The sequence below is a fragment of the Triplophysa dalaica genome, chromosome 17 (genome assembly GCF_015846415.1).
Source record: "Triplophysa dalaica isolate WHDGS20190420 chromosome 17, ASM1584641v1, whole genome shotgun sequence".
Lineage (NCBI taxonomy): Eukaryota > Metazoa > Chordata > Actinopteri > Cypriniformes > Nemacheilidae > Triplophysa > Triplophysa dalaica.
The window spans coordinates 22,607,889-22,624,065 of record NC_079558.1 but is presented as its reverse complement, the minus strand read 5'-3'; the positions used below and the strand labels follow the sequence as shown (position 1 = coordinate 22,624,065).

General features: G+C 39.7%; 3 protein-coding genes across 6 annotated transcripts; 2 read left to right on the top strand and 1 right to left on the bottom strand.

Moving 5' to 3' along the window:
- Window positions 1-95: 95 nt before the first annotated feature.
- Window positions 96-1,383, top strand: hmx3b (H6 family homeobox 3b). Its single transcript, XM_056770778.1, has 2 exons — window positions 96-514; window positions 598-1,383. Exons 1-2 carry the CDS (start codon window positions 334-336, stop codon window positions 1,044-1,046), a joined length of 630 nt encoding a protein of 209 aa, XP_056626756.1. The 5' UTR covers window positions 96-333; the 3' UTR covers window positions 1,047-1,383.
- Window positions 1,384-3,627: 2,244 nt separating this feature from the next.
- Window positions 3,628-6,664, top strand: bub3 (BUB3 mitotic checkpoint protein). Of its 2 annotated transcripts, XM_056771515.1 has the most exons (8): window positions 3,628-3,697; window positions 4,243-4,437; window positions 4,514-4,583; window positions 4,936-5,087; window positions 5,167-5,325; window positions 5,756-5,933; window positions 6,085-6,301; window positions 6,547-6,664. In XM_056771515.1, the coding sequence occupies exons 2-8, from the start codon at window positions 4,243-4,245 to the stop codon at window positions 6,554-6,556; spliced, it is 981 nt and encodes a 326-aa protein (XP_056627493.1). In that variant the 5' UTR covers window positions 3,628-3,697; the 3' UTR covers window positions 6,557-6,664. The 2 variants fall into 2 exon arrangements, with proteins under 2 accessions (XP_056627493.1, XP_056627494.1); XM_056771516.1 differs by lacking the exon at window positions 6,547-6,664 and having other exon boundaries at window positions 6,085-6,526.
- Window positions 6,665-7,416: 752 nt separating this feature from the next.
- On the bottom strand, window positions 7,417-15,189 carry si:zfos-911d5.4 (uncharacterized). Of its 3 annotated transcripts, XM_056771955.1 has the most exons (8): window positions 13,285-15,189; window positions 13,054-13,183; window positions 11,518-11,618; window positions 11,296-11,435; window positions 10,996-11,224; window positions 10,658-10,878; window positions 9,693-9,735; window positions 8,301-8,439 (listed from the first exon to the last, which is right to left on the bottom strand). In XM_056771955.1, the coding sequence occupies exons 1-7, from the start codon at window positions 13,331-13,333 to the stop codon at window positions 9,709-9,711; spliced, it is 897 nt and encodes a 298-aa protein (XP_056627933.1). In that variant the 5' UTR covers window positions 13,334-15,189; the 3' UTR covers window positions 8,301-8,439; window positions 9,693-9,708. The 3 variants fall into 3 exon arrangements, with proteins under 3 accessions (XP_056627931.1, XP_056627932.1, XP_056627933.1); XM_056771953.1 differs by lacking the exon at window positions 9,693-9,735 and having other exon boundaries at window positions 7,417-8,439; XM_056771954.1 differs by lacking the exon at window positions 9,693-9,735 and having other exon boundaries at window positions 7,417-8,439; window positions 11,323-11,435.
- Between the last annotated feature and the right edge of the window lie 988 nt (window positions 15,190-16,177).

Sequence of the window (16,177 nt, the reverse complement as noted above, 5' to 3'; positions counted from 1 at the left end):
ACCAGAAATAGGTTACAGTTTAAACAAAGATTTACAATAGCAAAATATACATTTATATGGCAGAATAAATGGATATAATAATTTAACGTTCTGTACATATATTGGAAACATCAGGTCAGGGCAGATTGATGGTTCTCTCTCTCTCTCTCTCTCTCTCTCTCTCTCTTTAACTCTGGTGGCTATATCGATTTTCATCATTAACTTTGAGCCCGTCGAGCAGATATCTGTCCATCACGCAGGATCATTTATGGTTCATTCGTGACGTGTTGGATTCTTTTATGTTCACACTGGATTCATTTTAATCTTCTTGCACTTGTTGCTGTTTTCTATCTAATGGAGGAGAAAAAACAAGAACTGAAAGATTCTCCGTTTTCTATCAATAATCTGCTGAACGCTCCTGACAAACCCAAACCCGTCCGGAGCGCGCACATGCATCTCTCCAGAGGTCCCGAGATCAGTTTCGTGAGGTTCGGCTCCTGGTGTCGCGCGCCTGCACACCCGAGCACACCCTCAGGTGAGAAACCCGAAACAACAAAGATTTTAAATGTCTGTGATCTTTGTGTTCTGAATTATTTCATCTTCATAAAACTCGTGTAGATCGGACGAGTCGATACTCGACAGAAGCGCTGAGATCAGACCCGGATGATCCGGATCCTAAAGAAGATGAGGATGAGGAGGAGAGAGAAAACATCTCAGAGAAGAAAGTCTGTCGAAAGAAAAAGACCAGGACCGTGTTCTCGCGCTCTCAGGTGTTTCAGCTCGAGTCCACGTTCGACTTGAAACGGTACCTGAGCAGCTCTGAACGGGCCGGGCTCGCCGCGTCGCTCCACCTCACCGAGACTCAGGTGAAAATCTGGTTTCAGAACCGGCGGAATAAGTGGAAGAGACAGATCGCCGCGGAGCTGGAGGCCGCGAACCTCAGTCACGCGCAGAGAATCGTGCGCGTGCCCATCCTGTATCACGAGCACTCGGAGACCCCTCGAGCAGCGGGTCTCGCGCTCACGCACGCACTGTATTACCCGCATCCCTTGATCAGACCGGTCTGATGATGTTCTGTTACCCGTCGCTGTGAATCATGAAAGATGACAGAAACTCGCCCGTGAACCCAAAGACATGGAGCTTCTGCTGCACGTGCAGGACTGTCTCACCCCTGATGTGTGTGCAGTGTTTCATTCTCTTTATTAGTTCTGCTGCCCGTGTGCACTATACATGTTCCTATTTTGTCATAAAGAGTGAGTTGTTGTTGTCTCAGTAAAAGTAAATAAATATTCTCGTTGTTGTTCTGTGGTTTCATCTGTTCTATTTTAAACGAATGTTTTTAATACTGTGAGAATTGTAGTGTTCGTATATAAAGTATTTGCGTTTTTGTCTTGAACTGAATGTTGTTTGAATTTATTTCTCAGTGTGAATGTTTGAAATAATTAAGTATATTTCTGACTGTGATTTTTACAGAGACATGACTTTATTGATAATAAATGACACACGAATGTTCGTTATTTCAGTTTGAGGATGTGAGAGATACAGAACATCGCTTCAAAAACTTGTTTCTCTAATGTAACTGTTCTGTTTGTAGAATTATGTTTATTTGTGTATTTTTGTCTTCTCCTAAATCTACAAACTAAATGAATAAACGTAGGCTATTGTAATTGTTATAACGGAGTGTTTAGTTTTGTTCTTTTACTGATTCACATTCTTAGTGATTTATTGACAATTCTGACCCAATTTAGCCCATAACTCTAATTCTATTCATTTATCAATAAACAATTAAATGTCCTGATTTTTTTTTTAATCATCTCACAAATGTTTTGACACACTTTCTTGTTTAACATTTTTATTTAATGGATTTGAATTAAATTAAGATAGGCCTGAAGTCATTTCATTGAATTTTGCGGAATCAGTTTCCAATCACTGTGAACAGTTTCCGCCGGCCGCGCGCGCGTAGAGAGCGAGATGATCAGACGGGTTTTCATAAACTGTGCGTCTCTTTTATATTGAAGGTTTCGTGTAATGGTTTTACAAATCAACAAAACGTCATCACGTTAAACATTTGACAGATTCTTTCATTGGATGTGTGTGGTATCAGTGCTGTGTGTGTTCACTGGGATTCAAACACAAGACCGTTGCGTAGCTCAAAAAGTCAGATGTTGAATAATTAAAGTTCATCAATTAATGTTCTCAAACTGATCACGTCCTGGAAATACATATATATTTGAAACTTATTAAGTTTTTTTCTATTAATAATGGAATTTTCAAAGCAGATCAGAATAATTAAAAAATTACGTAGCCTGATATTATTATTATTACTTTTATTTGTATAGGCCATATTACTTTTATTATATTATTATTGTTGTTGTATATTATTTAAGGAATACAAGGGGGATGCGGATGAAGTAAAAAAATAAGAACAAACTAATCTCTGTAAACCTTGTGAGATGCAACTGCGCACACACAGCTATACATAAAGAACAGAAATAATCTATTCTGACAGATCCCAAATGACATAAATAGGCGAATAATATCATCAACGATGTAATCTGGCTGAAGTCGAATAATGTCTTTATGAAATTAGGAGCAGCAAAATTTGATCATTAATTTCATGATTTCGATATTTGACGCCCGTGAGTCGTGATCATGAACAACAAAGTCAAACAAATTCTAAAATTCAACAAATTAAAGTTACTATGAATTACAGTTTGGAAAATCACACAAAACCTAATTTACATTTTCCCGGATTAGTTTAAACCAGGATTAGACTTTAGTTAAATTAGGATATTTAAGTGTCAAAAACATACTTAACAAATAAAACATTCCTGGTGTACATCCTGACACTAAACAGCTGCACTGACATATTTCAACAGATCTTAATGGAAATTTACATTAATCTGGGACTGGTTTTAAACTGCCCCATGGTTTATTCTACTATACAACATCATTTGTTTTGTCTTTCTTTCCCAAATGTTTTTCTTTTTTAATTTTGTGTGACATTATATTGTGAGAAACATATGTAAGGGATAATGTACGGGCGTGAAATGGAGGGTCTTGTATCACACTGAAGGGCTTTATTTCACGATAACCGCCGGCTGACTGTACAGTATCCTACTTGCCACATGAGGAAAAACTGGACATGAAATGTGAATTTAAAATATTTGATTTTACTGTTTTTAAGGGAAAAAACGAGATTCTAATGTCACGAACCGGCAATTTGGTTTAATCATTTGTACATATAATGTCATATCTGTTATTAAAATACATAGTTTTTTTTTCTGAAAAATTCAATATAAATGTTAAAATTATTATGTTTTAGTGCTTTAGTAGTTTTGAGATTATCTACAACCTGCAAATGTCGCGACGGGTCAATCAGAATCAAGCATTCCAACGAGCAGTGTAATAATGGTAAATATTATTCATATTATAAACTCAAATTTAAACTGAAAATCAAGTGTTCAAGTGTTTCATGAAGACATGAAGTTTCTGCTTCGTGTGGATTCGGTAGTGTCGTGTCTCGACAGACGGAAGCGGAAACGGTGACGTCCTGATTCTTACCCGGAAGTTGATCCTTTTAACCAATGGTTAACAAGGAGCGTGAGAAATCTTTTTGAAACTGACCAATCAGAACAGAGTGCTGATGTCAACCGGCCAATCAGAGAAGATCTTTGTTGAGGGGTAAAGCTGCAACGGAGAAGAGCGGCACGAGACGGTGAGCTCGAGCACATATTCTATTCTTTTATAAACACGTCAGAAAACAAAAAATATGTAAATCACATTTCTGTTTATTTAACTCCACAAATCACAGGCGCAGATGAAACATCTACGTTAAATGAATCACTGCGTTAAAGCTCGCGCGCGTCTGAGTGTTTGATTCAGCGCGAGCGCGGCGACTTCACACGAGACCCTTTTAAATCCTCTTAAACTTGATCGTGTGATGTGATGTGATGTGGTGTTGTGTTGTGTTGTGCTGTGTTGTGTTGTGTTGTGCTGTGTTGTTGTGTTGTGTTGTGTTGTGTTGTGTTGTGCTGTGCTGTGCTGTGTTGTGTTGTGATGTGTTGTGATGTGATGTGCGTGCGATGTGTGTGTGTCTGTATGGGAGAGAATGAATGCTTCATCGATCGTCATGTATAGTTTTGTATAGTTTGTTGGGCAATATGAGACCAGTTTTACTGCACTTGTGTCTTGTTGTCCTTGTGTTGTTGTTGCTTCAAATGTTTACCTCCATAAAAGCATCTGTTAAATGTGTGTGTTCAGATGACGGGGGCGAATGAGTTCAAGTTGACCCAGGGTCCAGAGGACAGCATCTCCGCTGTGAAGTTCAGTCCCACATCACCTCAGTTTCTGCTGGTGTCCTCATGGGACTGTACGGTTCGTCTGTATGACGTCAGCACTAACAGCATGAGGATGAAATATCAACACCTGGCTCCGGTGCTGGACTGCGCCTTCTACGTGAGGATTCACTTCACACAGTGACCCAGTCCATTCATATCTTTCCACAGCTGAAGTCTTTCTTTTCATCTTTTAGGATCCTGGTCGTGCTTGGAGCGGAGGTCTGGACAACCAGCTGAAGACTCATGATCTAAACACAGATCAAGGTGAACTTGTCTTTGTCATATCACAGTATTCTATGGATGTGAATGTGTGCCGCAGGCTCTACTCTCTGTTGTTCACCGATTCGGTTCAGAGCCTTTGCTCAGTTTGTCAGATAGTGTTGGTTTGAGTCTCCACGAATGCACTTTAATGATATTTTACTTTAGATGTTTATTCCATTAATGTAATATTTAATACAGTACTGCTAACCTCGTGTGATTCAAAGCGTCAGAATGGTTCAGATCAGCTGCTTTATATCAGGCGTTTGGTCTTGTTTTGTTTCAGCCGGAGGAGGTTATGAATGTTTGATTAAAGATTGTGTTTAAATGAGACCTGGTGTTCTGCTGTCTCACTCAGACACGATCGTCGGGACTCACGACGCTCCCATCCGCTGTGTGGAATATTGTCCGGAGGTGAATGTCATGGTGACGGGCAGCTGGGATATGTCCGTGAGACTGTGGGACCCCAGAACCCCCTGTAACGCCGGAACATTCACCCAGCCGGAGAAGGTAGATGTGTTTGGCTGACTGCGGTGTGTGTCGTGTGATGGAGGAGGAGCGGCGTTTGACGGCGGTCATTGTGTTTCAGGTGTACACGCTGTCTGTGGCCGGGGATCGTCTCATCGTGGGGACGGCGGGACGGCGCGTGCTGGTGTGGGATTTGAGGAACATGGGATACGTGCAACAAAGACGAGAATCCAGCCTGAAATATCAGACGCGCAGTATACGAGCTTTTCCAAACAAACAGGTGAGACGCACACGTTATTCTCATGTCAAAAAGAACACGAGTCAACGTCATACTGGTGTTCAGTGAACACCTTGTTCTCAATCACATCAAGCTGTGTAACACATCAGTCTTTATCACAATACAGTGGGGGAACATCTAAAGTTGGCTCAATAAAGAGAACGCCTCACTGTTCTTTTAAATCTCGCTGCGCTCTTGTAACAATAATAGTTTCTCTTTTTCTTGTAGATGGCCGTTGTATTTTTTAATCAGAAACGGTCAGTTCTGGCCCTTGATTCTGATTGGTTGAGCCAAACATTGACCCAAAAGACTGGTTTTGTTGTGCAGGGTCACATAACACCAATCCATTTCCCGCCCAAACATGTGGATATGGTCCGTCTGATGTAATATGATATTAGTTGTGTTGTTGTTGTGACTTGTGCTGTGTTGTCAGGGTTATGTGTTGAGCTCTATTGAGGGCAGAGTTGCTGTGGAGTATCTGGACCCCAGTCTGGAGGTGCAGAAGAAGAAATACGCATTCAAATGTCACCGACTGAAGGAGAACGGCATCGAGCAGGTTTATCCTGTCAACGCCATCTCCTTCCACAGCATCCACAACACATTCGCCACAGGTACACACTCTTGTGTTTGTGTGTTGTTATTTGAAAGCGGTTGTGTGTCAGTTAATGTTGTGTTGTCTGACCAATGGCATGCTAATGGATAATATAAACAAGTTTTGTCTTTGAGAAAGATAACCGCTGAGACATGACTGTGTGTGTTCAGGGGGTTCCGATGGCTTTGTGAACATCTGGGATCCATTCAATAAGAAGCGTTTGTGTCAGTTCCACCGGTACCCCACCAGCATCGCGTCTCTGGCGTTCAGTGTGGACGGTTCTCTGCTGGCAATCGCTTCATCATACATGCAGGAACAGGGGGATATTTCACACCCCGCCGATGCAGTTTTCATCCGTCAGGTCACAGACGCAGAGACCAAACCCAAGTGAGTGTGTCTGACTCAACACAGACTTGTGAGATCTGAGAATAACAACAGCAGTCTGTGGGATTTGATCAGAGATGTTCAGTGAAGGATTGGAAACTCGACTGATCCCTCAGGTGTCAGGAAAACTGACCTGTACCATATGATGTGCAGTGCAGCGGGTGATTGACAGCTGAGTGGGCGGTCCTCGCCTGCATCTCATAAGAAGTGTCTGAGATCATGTGATGTTTGTGTTCTTGTGTTTACAGATCAACATGAATTCTGCTCTGATCAGGACGTCTGTTTCTACTTTCAATGTCTGTTTGTCTTCATTCTTTTTATTATTTTCTGTCAACAAAACAAGTTTAATAAACTTTTATATTGTCATCCTCTTTGTTATTGTGCTCATTCTCCTTTTTACATCATTCTTAATTGCCTTAAGGTTATGATCCGGTGTAGAGTCTCTGTGTCGTGTACAAGCTGCAATGTTTGCATAAAAAATGAATCATGTGCGTGCGTGCGTGTGTGTTAATCGAATGAGGAGTAATGGTTGAACTGAAAGTTTTTAGTCACTGTTTGGAAAATTGATGCAGTGAATCTCAGTTCTGCTCCTAAAGGGTTTAACAACATGGGTTTATTTCAAAACTCTAAAACAAACCTTGACTTATGAAAATAACATCAAACAATATTTACCAAAATACATATTTCATTTTTCAGCATTATGATATTTTTTAACAGAACTGAAGGGAAGCAAGTATAAATCTGTTTGCATTTTCTTGAAAATTCTTTTCGATGAATTGATCAAATTAATTTATTTTATAGATCATTTGAACACAATTCATAAAGTTAAAGACAAATAATCATTTCATATTTATATCAAATGATGCCTTTGTTTTGGGATTTCTTGTAATCCTGAAGAGTCGAGACATCTGGTTGTATTTGACACTTCAGAAACAGAAGTCTTCAAATAAGCATCTTACCTAACCCTGGAGCAAATTTGGGTAAAAAAATGTAAATACCAACAATGGATTTATTAAACTTAGTAGCACAAGCTATTTTTCCTAAGTTTGCCCCTGAACACGCTAAAAAACAGACCACAGTTTGAAGCCTGGACAAAATTGAGCAACCATTGAAAATGATTGGGAAATTAACACATTTTATTTATCAAAGACCTCAATAAATTCAACAATGCAGATCATTCATACACAAAGAAGTGATGAGCCAATACACACATACACAAAGAACTGAATTAAGCATGAAGCATTTTTACTAATAATGTCAAATAATTTCAGCCACTCACACACACACAAGATTTAATGACCCTATAACAGCAAATTTGTTTTAATTTAATTCACTGTACAAAACAGACAAACATACACTTCTATATCAGATTAACATTGTTGATGCTTTCAGACGAAACATCATGACAGTTAAGTTTTCAGTGTCAAACACACCCTCAGCTCTTCTGCCTGACATGTGATAGTTATTTCTCAAATAAATTAAATGTCTTTTCATATAGAAAGGTCAGATTTGGATATTTTTGCAACTTTTTCTACAGTTTTTTTATTTCTACAAATTCAACTTGTGAAAACGTTATTATTAAAGTTCATCCTATCTCCAGCCTTGTGGTGTTTGATGGTTTCTTAAAACAAAGACTTAATACTTGTGTGAAGACTTTTATGAAAATATTTTTTTCAAGTGAAAATTACAAAAATATGTTATTTTACATTCAAATGAACGAGTAATTTTAGAGACAAATAAGATGGAAAATGAACAAATAAATGCATAATTTTCATGTTTTTACATTTATTTTAAAATATAATTTTATGAAATTTCTTGATGTCATCTGGATCAAAAGTAACACACTTCACCTTCACACATCATGTAATCGATGTTTTCTTGTATATTTAAATAAACGATAACCAGTATATATACGCATGCTTGTATATCTTGATCACATCAGTAGGAAGTAAAGCTCAATCCATCATCATCAGTCAGATACTGAGTGTCACACAGTCGATGCTGTTCACTGGAAACTGACTGTCTGATTCTTCTCCGCTGATCCTGAAAATCACCTGTGTGGTTGAAGGGATGGTTGCCGTGGCGACCAGATGTTTACCCAGCCATCCTTCAGCTCCACGCTTATACATCCGGACGGTCACCTACGGCAAGAACAGATGGACACTGGTGAAAGTTGACCAATAAAATACACAAGAGCCCGCGGGAATGAATCAGCATCTCTGTGGAAGGGTTGTGACCCTGGCTGTGACCTCTGACCACCCCTGTGACCTTCACCAGCTTTACACTGTTGATTCTTTTCTAAACAAACCTCCAATGCGAATATATATATGCTATATAAGAATGCGACATGCTTGTTGTTACAAACATAAAGTTTATTAGATGAACATCGAAAGTTGACGTTAACACATGAGCAAGCAAGTGCAATCATATTATTTTATACTCACGACAAAAATGTTCATAAGAAAATATTTGACAACGTTTTAAGAATTGTTTGAGAATCGCTCTCATGAACTTCCTATAATTGATCTTAAGAACCATCTCAGATTTTGTTTTACGAACAGTTTTGTGAATCCGGCCCCAGATCTTTGGGATTACAATTATTTACACTTATGAATCTGGCAGATGCTTTTATCCAAACCCACTTACATCCCATTATACTACACATTTTTGTTTGTAAATATGTGCAATCCCCTGGGATCAAACCCATGAGCTTGGGGTTGTTAGCACATGCTCTTACTACTGAGCTACTTTGAAAGCTGAATGTTGATCACGCTGTGAGTTCTCTGAACGTTCATCTCATTCACACGCTACAAGATTCATATTGACAGATTATAGATGCATCAGGATTAAAAGGTCTCATTCTCTTCTCTCAGCATCCGTTTCATTTTCATGATGTTTTCCCTCCTCTCTGTTCTTCTTTTCTAAGAGAAGAAAGTGCTGGACAGAAGATCAGCATCACATGAGCTTTAACATGAAGAACTATCCTGAGATCTGTCAGAACCGGATTCTAAAATTACATGTTTCCATCATCACAAGCCTTCACAGATATGCTCAACATTCACAACACAACGCTTCAGTTTATCTGACTCTTCTAATGTTTTCTGTGAAACCACACACACACAACATGACATGTGATCATATATTTGAAAGATTTGCAGAGGTGAGCGAGTGAATTGAGTTTCTAAGGGGATCAGAGTTCCACCTCCAAATAAAGATTGTGAACCCTTCAAAGCCACTGTGATCAGAAGCACACGGCTGAAGTTCTTCAGAGTGATGTCTGATCTCATCTGGTCATGACATTAGACAGCAGACGGCCGTTGAACAGTCAAATCAGCTGTGATTTATTAACGGAGATCATCAAAACAACAGACAATGAAGCCAAGTGTCCACTAACCGGTTTATGTGTCATTTCACAGAGCAGATGGTCCAGCTGTTATCTACACAAACAACAGATAAGAGACAATTACATTTCAGACGAGAACAAACCTCGCTGATCGCATCAAGAAATAAAGAAGAATGACAGGAATCCTCTGGCGTGAAACACACAAACAAACAGATGAACACAACCGCCTCAAACAGATGAAAACAACACACATGGATGAGGTTCTACACATAGAAGAACATGCTGACAGAAGTCTGTTCTTCACTTCACGTTGTTGGATGTATGCTGAGCTGAGAGACATGATCAAGCGTCCCCACAAAACATCTCATCATGTACTGTGTGTACACAACTATTCTCCTTCATTCAATATATTCAAACATCAGCAGAAGATAATGTGACCCTCATTATACAAGAATCCACAGTGATGATCTTCCAATTCAGCCGAGGGTCATTAAAACACAAGACTTATGTAAATCTTCATCTTGATTTTAATGACGTGTGTTTGAAGGGCTGTTGAAACACTGAATGTATTCGGAGGAGAGGAGGGGTCTCTGACGCTTAAATCAACTCATGTATCTGAAGAGATCATTACACAACTACACAACACTCACCGACTCACAACCAGAGGAACACAACTCTCTTCGGTCCTGACAACCATTCAGCAGAAGTTCATCAGTAAGTGATCTGCAGGAGCCCATCATCATCCTTTCACTGCCGTCACTCAATTACTTCCAAAAATCTACTGAAGTACTGTCCAACATCTCTACTAGACCATCAAGAACACACACAGACACACACACAGAGACACACACAGACCACACGCAGACACACAAGCAGACACACACATGCGCACACACGCTGACACACTTACACACACTTTGGCTTCTTATTACAACAATTGAGTTGCCCTGAACATAAGCAACAATGTTTGTGTGTGTTTGTGTGTGTGTGTGTGTTTGTGTGTGTCTGTGTGTCACCTGTGTTGTGAGTCCGAGCAGGTTGTAGAGTGTGTGTGTGAGTAGGGTTGTGTCTCTGCTGAAGTGCAGTACTTCAGTCTCGTGCCGTTGTACAGCGAGGTGTGTACAGCTCTGATAATCTCCCTTCAGTTCCTGACCGCTGAGCAGCTGGAGCAGATCCCACGTCCTCATGACACCCAGACACTCACGGGCCACTCTCATCTGTCTGAACGACAAATGACCTGCACACACACACACACACATCTCAGACTTCTGCATCTTCCCATATGTCCTACTTCAGGGTTAATAGTAGAGACAGTGTGTGTCTGTGTGATTGTGAGAAGTGTGTGATGATCCACCTGAGATCCAGGACGGTGTGAAGACATCCGGCAGCCAGGCGGTGAATGTTTCGCGGAGCGAGCAGAAGAACTCTTGGACATCAGCGTAACTCACGAGCTCCTTCTTCATCCTCAACTCTTCACTCAGCACACAGTCTGGAGACAAGAAGAGGATTCTGGGAAAAAACAGATCCGTCCGAATGTTCAGCCCGCAGCGCTTCATGTGACAGTGGAGGTTACGAGCCTTCGCCTGCAGAGAGAGGAGAGGATTGTGAACACACACAAACATGTGAAGAGAAGAAGACATGACGCTGATCTTACGGTGATGATGTGAAGAGCGTCAGGCACCTGCTCCACTGAGATCTGAGCTTTAGATTTCACCTGAACCAGCCAGTGAATGTCACTCTGAGCCGAAACACAACCGCTCCACGTCTTCACATCCATACAGAACACACCGTGACCTACACAACACCACACACACACATCATGTGTCAGCGTGTTTGTGTGTTGAATGAACTTTTGATGGATGTCTGGAGACTGGACCTGTGATCAACACCAGATTGATCTCGTCTCCAACCGCCTCACACTGGACCGGGACACGCAGGTTATAAAACACTTCCTGTTTCTTCAGACCGCTCAAGTGTCTGCAGTGTGAACAAAAGACAAGAGCACATCATCACAACACAACACAACACAACACAACACATGAACCTTACACAAACTAACAAAACACAACACAACACATGACCTTTACACAAACTAACACAACACATGAACCGTACACAAACTAACAAAACACATGAACCTTACACAAACTAACAAAACACAACACAACACATGACCTTTACACAAACTAACATAACACATGAACCGTACACAAACTAACAAAACACAACACAACACATGACCTTTACACAAACTAACACAACACATGAACCGTACACAAACTAACAAAACACAACACATGAGCTTACACAAACTAACAAAACACAACAAAACACATGAACCTTACACAAAATAACAAAAGACAACACATGAACCGTACACAAACTAACACAACACAACACATGAACCTTAAACAAACTAAAACAACACAACACATGAACCTTACACAAACTAACAAAACACAACACAACACATGAACCTTACACAAACTAACACAACACAACATATGAACCTTACACAAACTAACACAACACAACACATGAACCTTACACAAACTAAAACAACACAACATATGAACCTTACACAAACTAACAAAACACAACACAACACATGAACCTTACACAAAATAACAAAAGACAACACATGAACCTTACACAAACTAACACAACACAACACATGAACCTTACACAAACTAACAAAACACAACACAACACATGAACCTTACACAAAATAACAAAAGACAACACATGAACCTTACACAAACTAACACAACACAACACATGAACCTTACACAAACTAACAAAACACAACACAACACATGAACCTTACGCAAACTAACACAACACTTGAACCTTACACATACTAACACACCAAAAGACAAGAGAACATCATGTGTAGTCATGGAACACAACACGTGTTGCCTCACACTTCATCAGTTTGTTGCTTCATCTGCTGGAGCATAAATGAGACGCAAGCAGACCATCAACCTTACACAGACTAACACAACACACACACACAACACATGAACCTTACACAGACTAACACAAAACATTCATTAAAACAACTCTGCGCTTAAAGTAACATACACAACACACACACCACACAACATAACACACAACACAACACTGAATTCCATACACACACCACACAACACAACAAATGAACCTTACACAGATTAACACAAAACTTTCATTAAAACAACTCTGCGCTTACAGTAACATACACAACACAAACACCACACAACACAACATAACACACAACACAACACTGAATTCCATACACACACCACACAACACAACAAATGAACCTTACACAGATTAACACAAAACTTTCATTAAAACAACTCTGCGCTTACAGTAACATACACAACACAAACACCACACAACACAACATAGAGAGGTTCTAGAAGCTCACCGCACTTGTCTGAGAAAGTCCTGTGAACTGTGAGTCCAGTCTGGTCTGGTCTGAGGAGATTTGCTGGTTTTACTGTGACTGTGGAGTCCAGAGGAGAAGAGCAGCTGTATCATCTGAAACATATCTGAACCTGAGCAAACACAACACATGAAATATCAAACAAACCAAAACACATCCCATCAGTAACACCTGTAGTGTCATGTGTTAGTGGTCTATCAGATGTTTACTGACCGTTAGATAGAGACTGTGAGACTCTGAGACTGCCGCACAAACTGAACATGGAAAGCACTGAAACTCAATCCAGAAAGAGTTTCACAATCACACTTCTGCTCCTTCTGTCTCACTCATCAACAAACTGTTTGTGAAGCGTCTCTGATCTCTTGTTTTTCAAAAGTATTTGACACAAATCATATTTATACAAGAAATGATTTTCTTCCCAGCAAGCACCCAGAAGTGATCGGTCCGGTCAGATCTCCACACAGTGTGTCAGATGAAAAAGTCATTTTAATTGAGTAACACAAAGAATCTTTTAATAAACCGTACAAATAATTGTAACATTTACACGACAGAAATGTTCAAAAATGCGTCTTTACATTTTAATAACAATAAAAAGATGTTTTTACTGAAACTTCACATCATCACTCTTTAACTCGCTTTACTACAGTGATCGTAGACTATCATACATGTTCGTGTTTCTCCATGACAACAGGAGGAAATGATGCTGTGTATTAGCAACAATGTAAAACACACATAAACATTATACAGATCATGTCGATTCTGCTCATATTCACACACGCACGCGCACAGTTACAGACACGCACGCGCTGCTGCTCGGCCATAAAGAGACGGATATTGGAGGATATTAGTTTGAGATGAAGAATGTTTAATTTCAGTGTAAATACACACAAAGCGTTTCAGCGAGACGATAAGAATCAGAAGCGACACAATCGGGCTCAAACAGACTCTTATGAAAAGCGTCTGAACTCAATAACGCGACGCGTCTCTCTCCGCTGACCTGCACTTCAGCGTCAGATCGCGCCGCTGATAAACGAGTCGCGCAATAAAGAGCTGAAAGAAATACAAATGAAAGTAAAGCCAAGACGATATCACACACAAAAGATCCGAACGGGATTTAATATGACTGCAATCACAGAACCGACTCAATGATTCTGAGTCTATATTATCTGATGATAAAAACCAATGACAAAGTTTACAGAAATAAACATTTAATCCCACCAGAGCAACACAATAGAGTGATTTAGATCATCTCTCTTTTTAATTATTACATTTATTGCGTTTAAATGAAGAACAATACAAGCAATAATGACTCAACGAGAGATTATCTAAATCACTCATTAGGACTATCTGTGACATTGACAATAACATTAATTATTCACTCGTTGTTCTTCACAGTTTCCCCTCACAGTGTGTGTGTGTGTGTGTGTGTGTGTGTGTGTGTGAGAAGAGTGGATGTTGAATATGTAAAATGATGTGATGGTCCTGCTGCAGAATCGTGACAGATGCTGAAGAGGCTCACACTCATATTCATGAGATTCACTACATTTACATGCACTCTTGAAATTCTACTCCTACTTGCAACGAAATTCACATCTCAATTGTATTCTTGTCAAAACACATCGCAATAGATTCTGGAAGCAATGGCACTCGATACATGTGAGGTCTGAACTCTCATAAACCAAACAACCCAAATCCTGCCACTGCAAAAGGACGAGCAATAACCCACACAAACACTGATCATTACTGCTCATTCATAAAAGCTAAAGCTAACGAGCAACCTTGACCTGTTGGGGTTAATGAAAGTGGAGCTCAACAAGATCAACGCCCGAGTGACACAAAATCCTCTCAAAGCCGCGCGTGAAAACGATGAAAATTCCCCTTTCGTGTCTCAGCTCACGACACACAAAGATGCAATTGAGGTTTTCACTAAACATCGGAATTTATTTTATTTTCTCTCTAAATTCCTCGATGTCGCTTTGCAGAGGGGAGTCATTCGTCTGTCTGTCATGATCTCTCCTGACAGACAGCGCGACGAATCTGCAGATTGTTTGAGTGTTTTTAACACGTTCATAATGAACAGAGTGGCTGTAGAATCAGATGTGAAGGTTTTTGTTTGTTTCCCGTCGGATTTTATGCTTGCGTGTGACGTCATCAAACAGCGCCTTTATGATGGTCTCTTGTGTGAAGTCAAATCCTCTACTGCCTCCTACTGAACACTTAAACAACTGCAGCTTCACTTCACACGATCTTCTTTTATTATTATAGATCTTTCAAACATCTTTATAGTTTAGATCAGGGGTGGGGAATCTTGATCCTGGAGAGCCCCTGGTTTAGATGAACATTTACTGAAGAAACTTCAGGACTTAATCCATCTTGACTGTCTGACACATATTTAGTGTTGTGTGTGTGTGTGTGTGTGTGTGTGTGTCAGTTCAGGGTGTCGCAGGGACACGAGGTTCAGTCACTTGAAAATATCTTTCAACCCACAACACATAAACATACATCTGCTTTCGCAATAGTGCCTGAAAAGTATTAACTCGTCTCTTATCTTATACGAAACATCACTTACACTGATCCACATGAGCACAATTCTCTAAGCAGACCTAGAAATACATTTGGAACTTTTCCCAAATACAGGAAGAAATATGACTGTTGCATTGCTTAAAAAAATGATTATGAAATTGTTTCATTTGCAATTAAATGCAAATAGAAACATGTTTTAATTTGGGAAAATTTGTTATTAGTAGTTCACAGAATAAAACAAAGATAATAATTTCCCCCAAACATACCAACAAAAGGTCAATTCAGAAAAACAGAAAGTGTTCTTTGAAATGGGCTCTTATTTTTTTCACAGCTTCAAGATGATTGATTACCAACACAAAAGCCAGTTTAACAACCTGTTTATTAAGTTTATTCATGTGCACATTAAGAAGGAAAGTAGCCTATTATATTTAGGCCTTCTCCGGGACAAAGGTCTACACTGTATCTGTTAATGTTTGCACAAAAACTACAAAACTGCGAAGATATCTTGAAAATGTAAAAGATTATTGTTAGAATATAGAAATAATTTGTTTATTTCGCATACCGCAGATCAGTTGATGAATGA

What these genes read in the sequence shown, in the direction of transcription:
- hmx3b (XM_056770778.1), top strand. Translation starts at nt 334, where the DNA reads ATGGAGGAGAAAAAACAAGAACTGAAAGATTCTCCGTTTTCTATCAAT. An exon ending in ACACCCGAGCACACCCTCAG is followed by an intron (nt 515 to 597) that starts GTGAGAAACCCG and finishes AAACTCGTGTAG; the next exon opens with ATCGGACGAGTCGATACTCG.
- bub3 (XM_056771515.1), top strand. Translation starts at nt 4,243, where the DNA reads ATGACGGGGGCGAATGAGTTCAAGTTGACCCAGGGTCCAGAGGACAGC. An exon ending in CATTCACCCAGCCGGAGAAG is followed by an intron (nt 5,088 to 5,166) that starts GTAGATGTGTTT and finishes ATTGTGTTTCAG; the next exon opens with GTGTACACGCTGTCTGTGGC. An exon ending in CCACAACACATTCGCCACAG is followed by an intron (nt 5,934 to 6,084) that starts GTACACACTCTT and finishes GTGTGTGTTCAG; the next exon opens with GGGGTTCCGATGGCTTTGTG.
- si:zfos-911d5.4 (XM_056771953.1), bottom strand. Translation starts at nt 13,333, where the DNA reads ATGTTCAGTTTGTGCGGCAGTCTCAGAGTCTCACAGTCTCTATCTAAC. An exon ending in CAATCTGGTGTTGATCACAG is followed by an intron (nt 11,436 to 11,517) that starts GTCCAGTCTCCA and finishes GGTGTTGTGTAG; the next exon opens with GTCACGGTGTGTTCTGTATG. An exon ending in ACGCTCTTCACATCATCACC is followed by an intron (nt 11,225 to 11,295) that starts GTAAGATCAGCG and finishes CTCTCTCTGCAG; the next exon opens with GCGAAGGCTCGTAACCTCCA.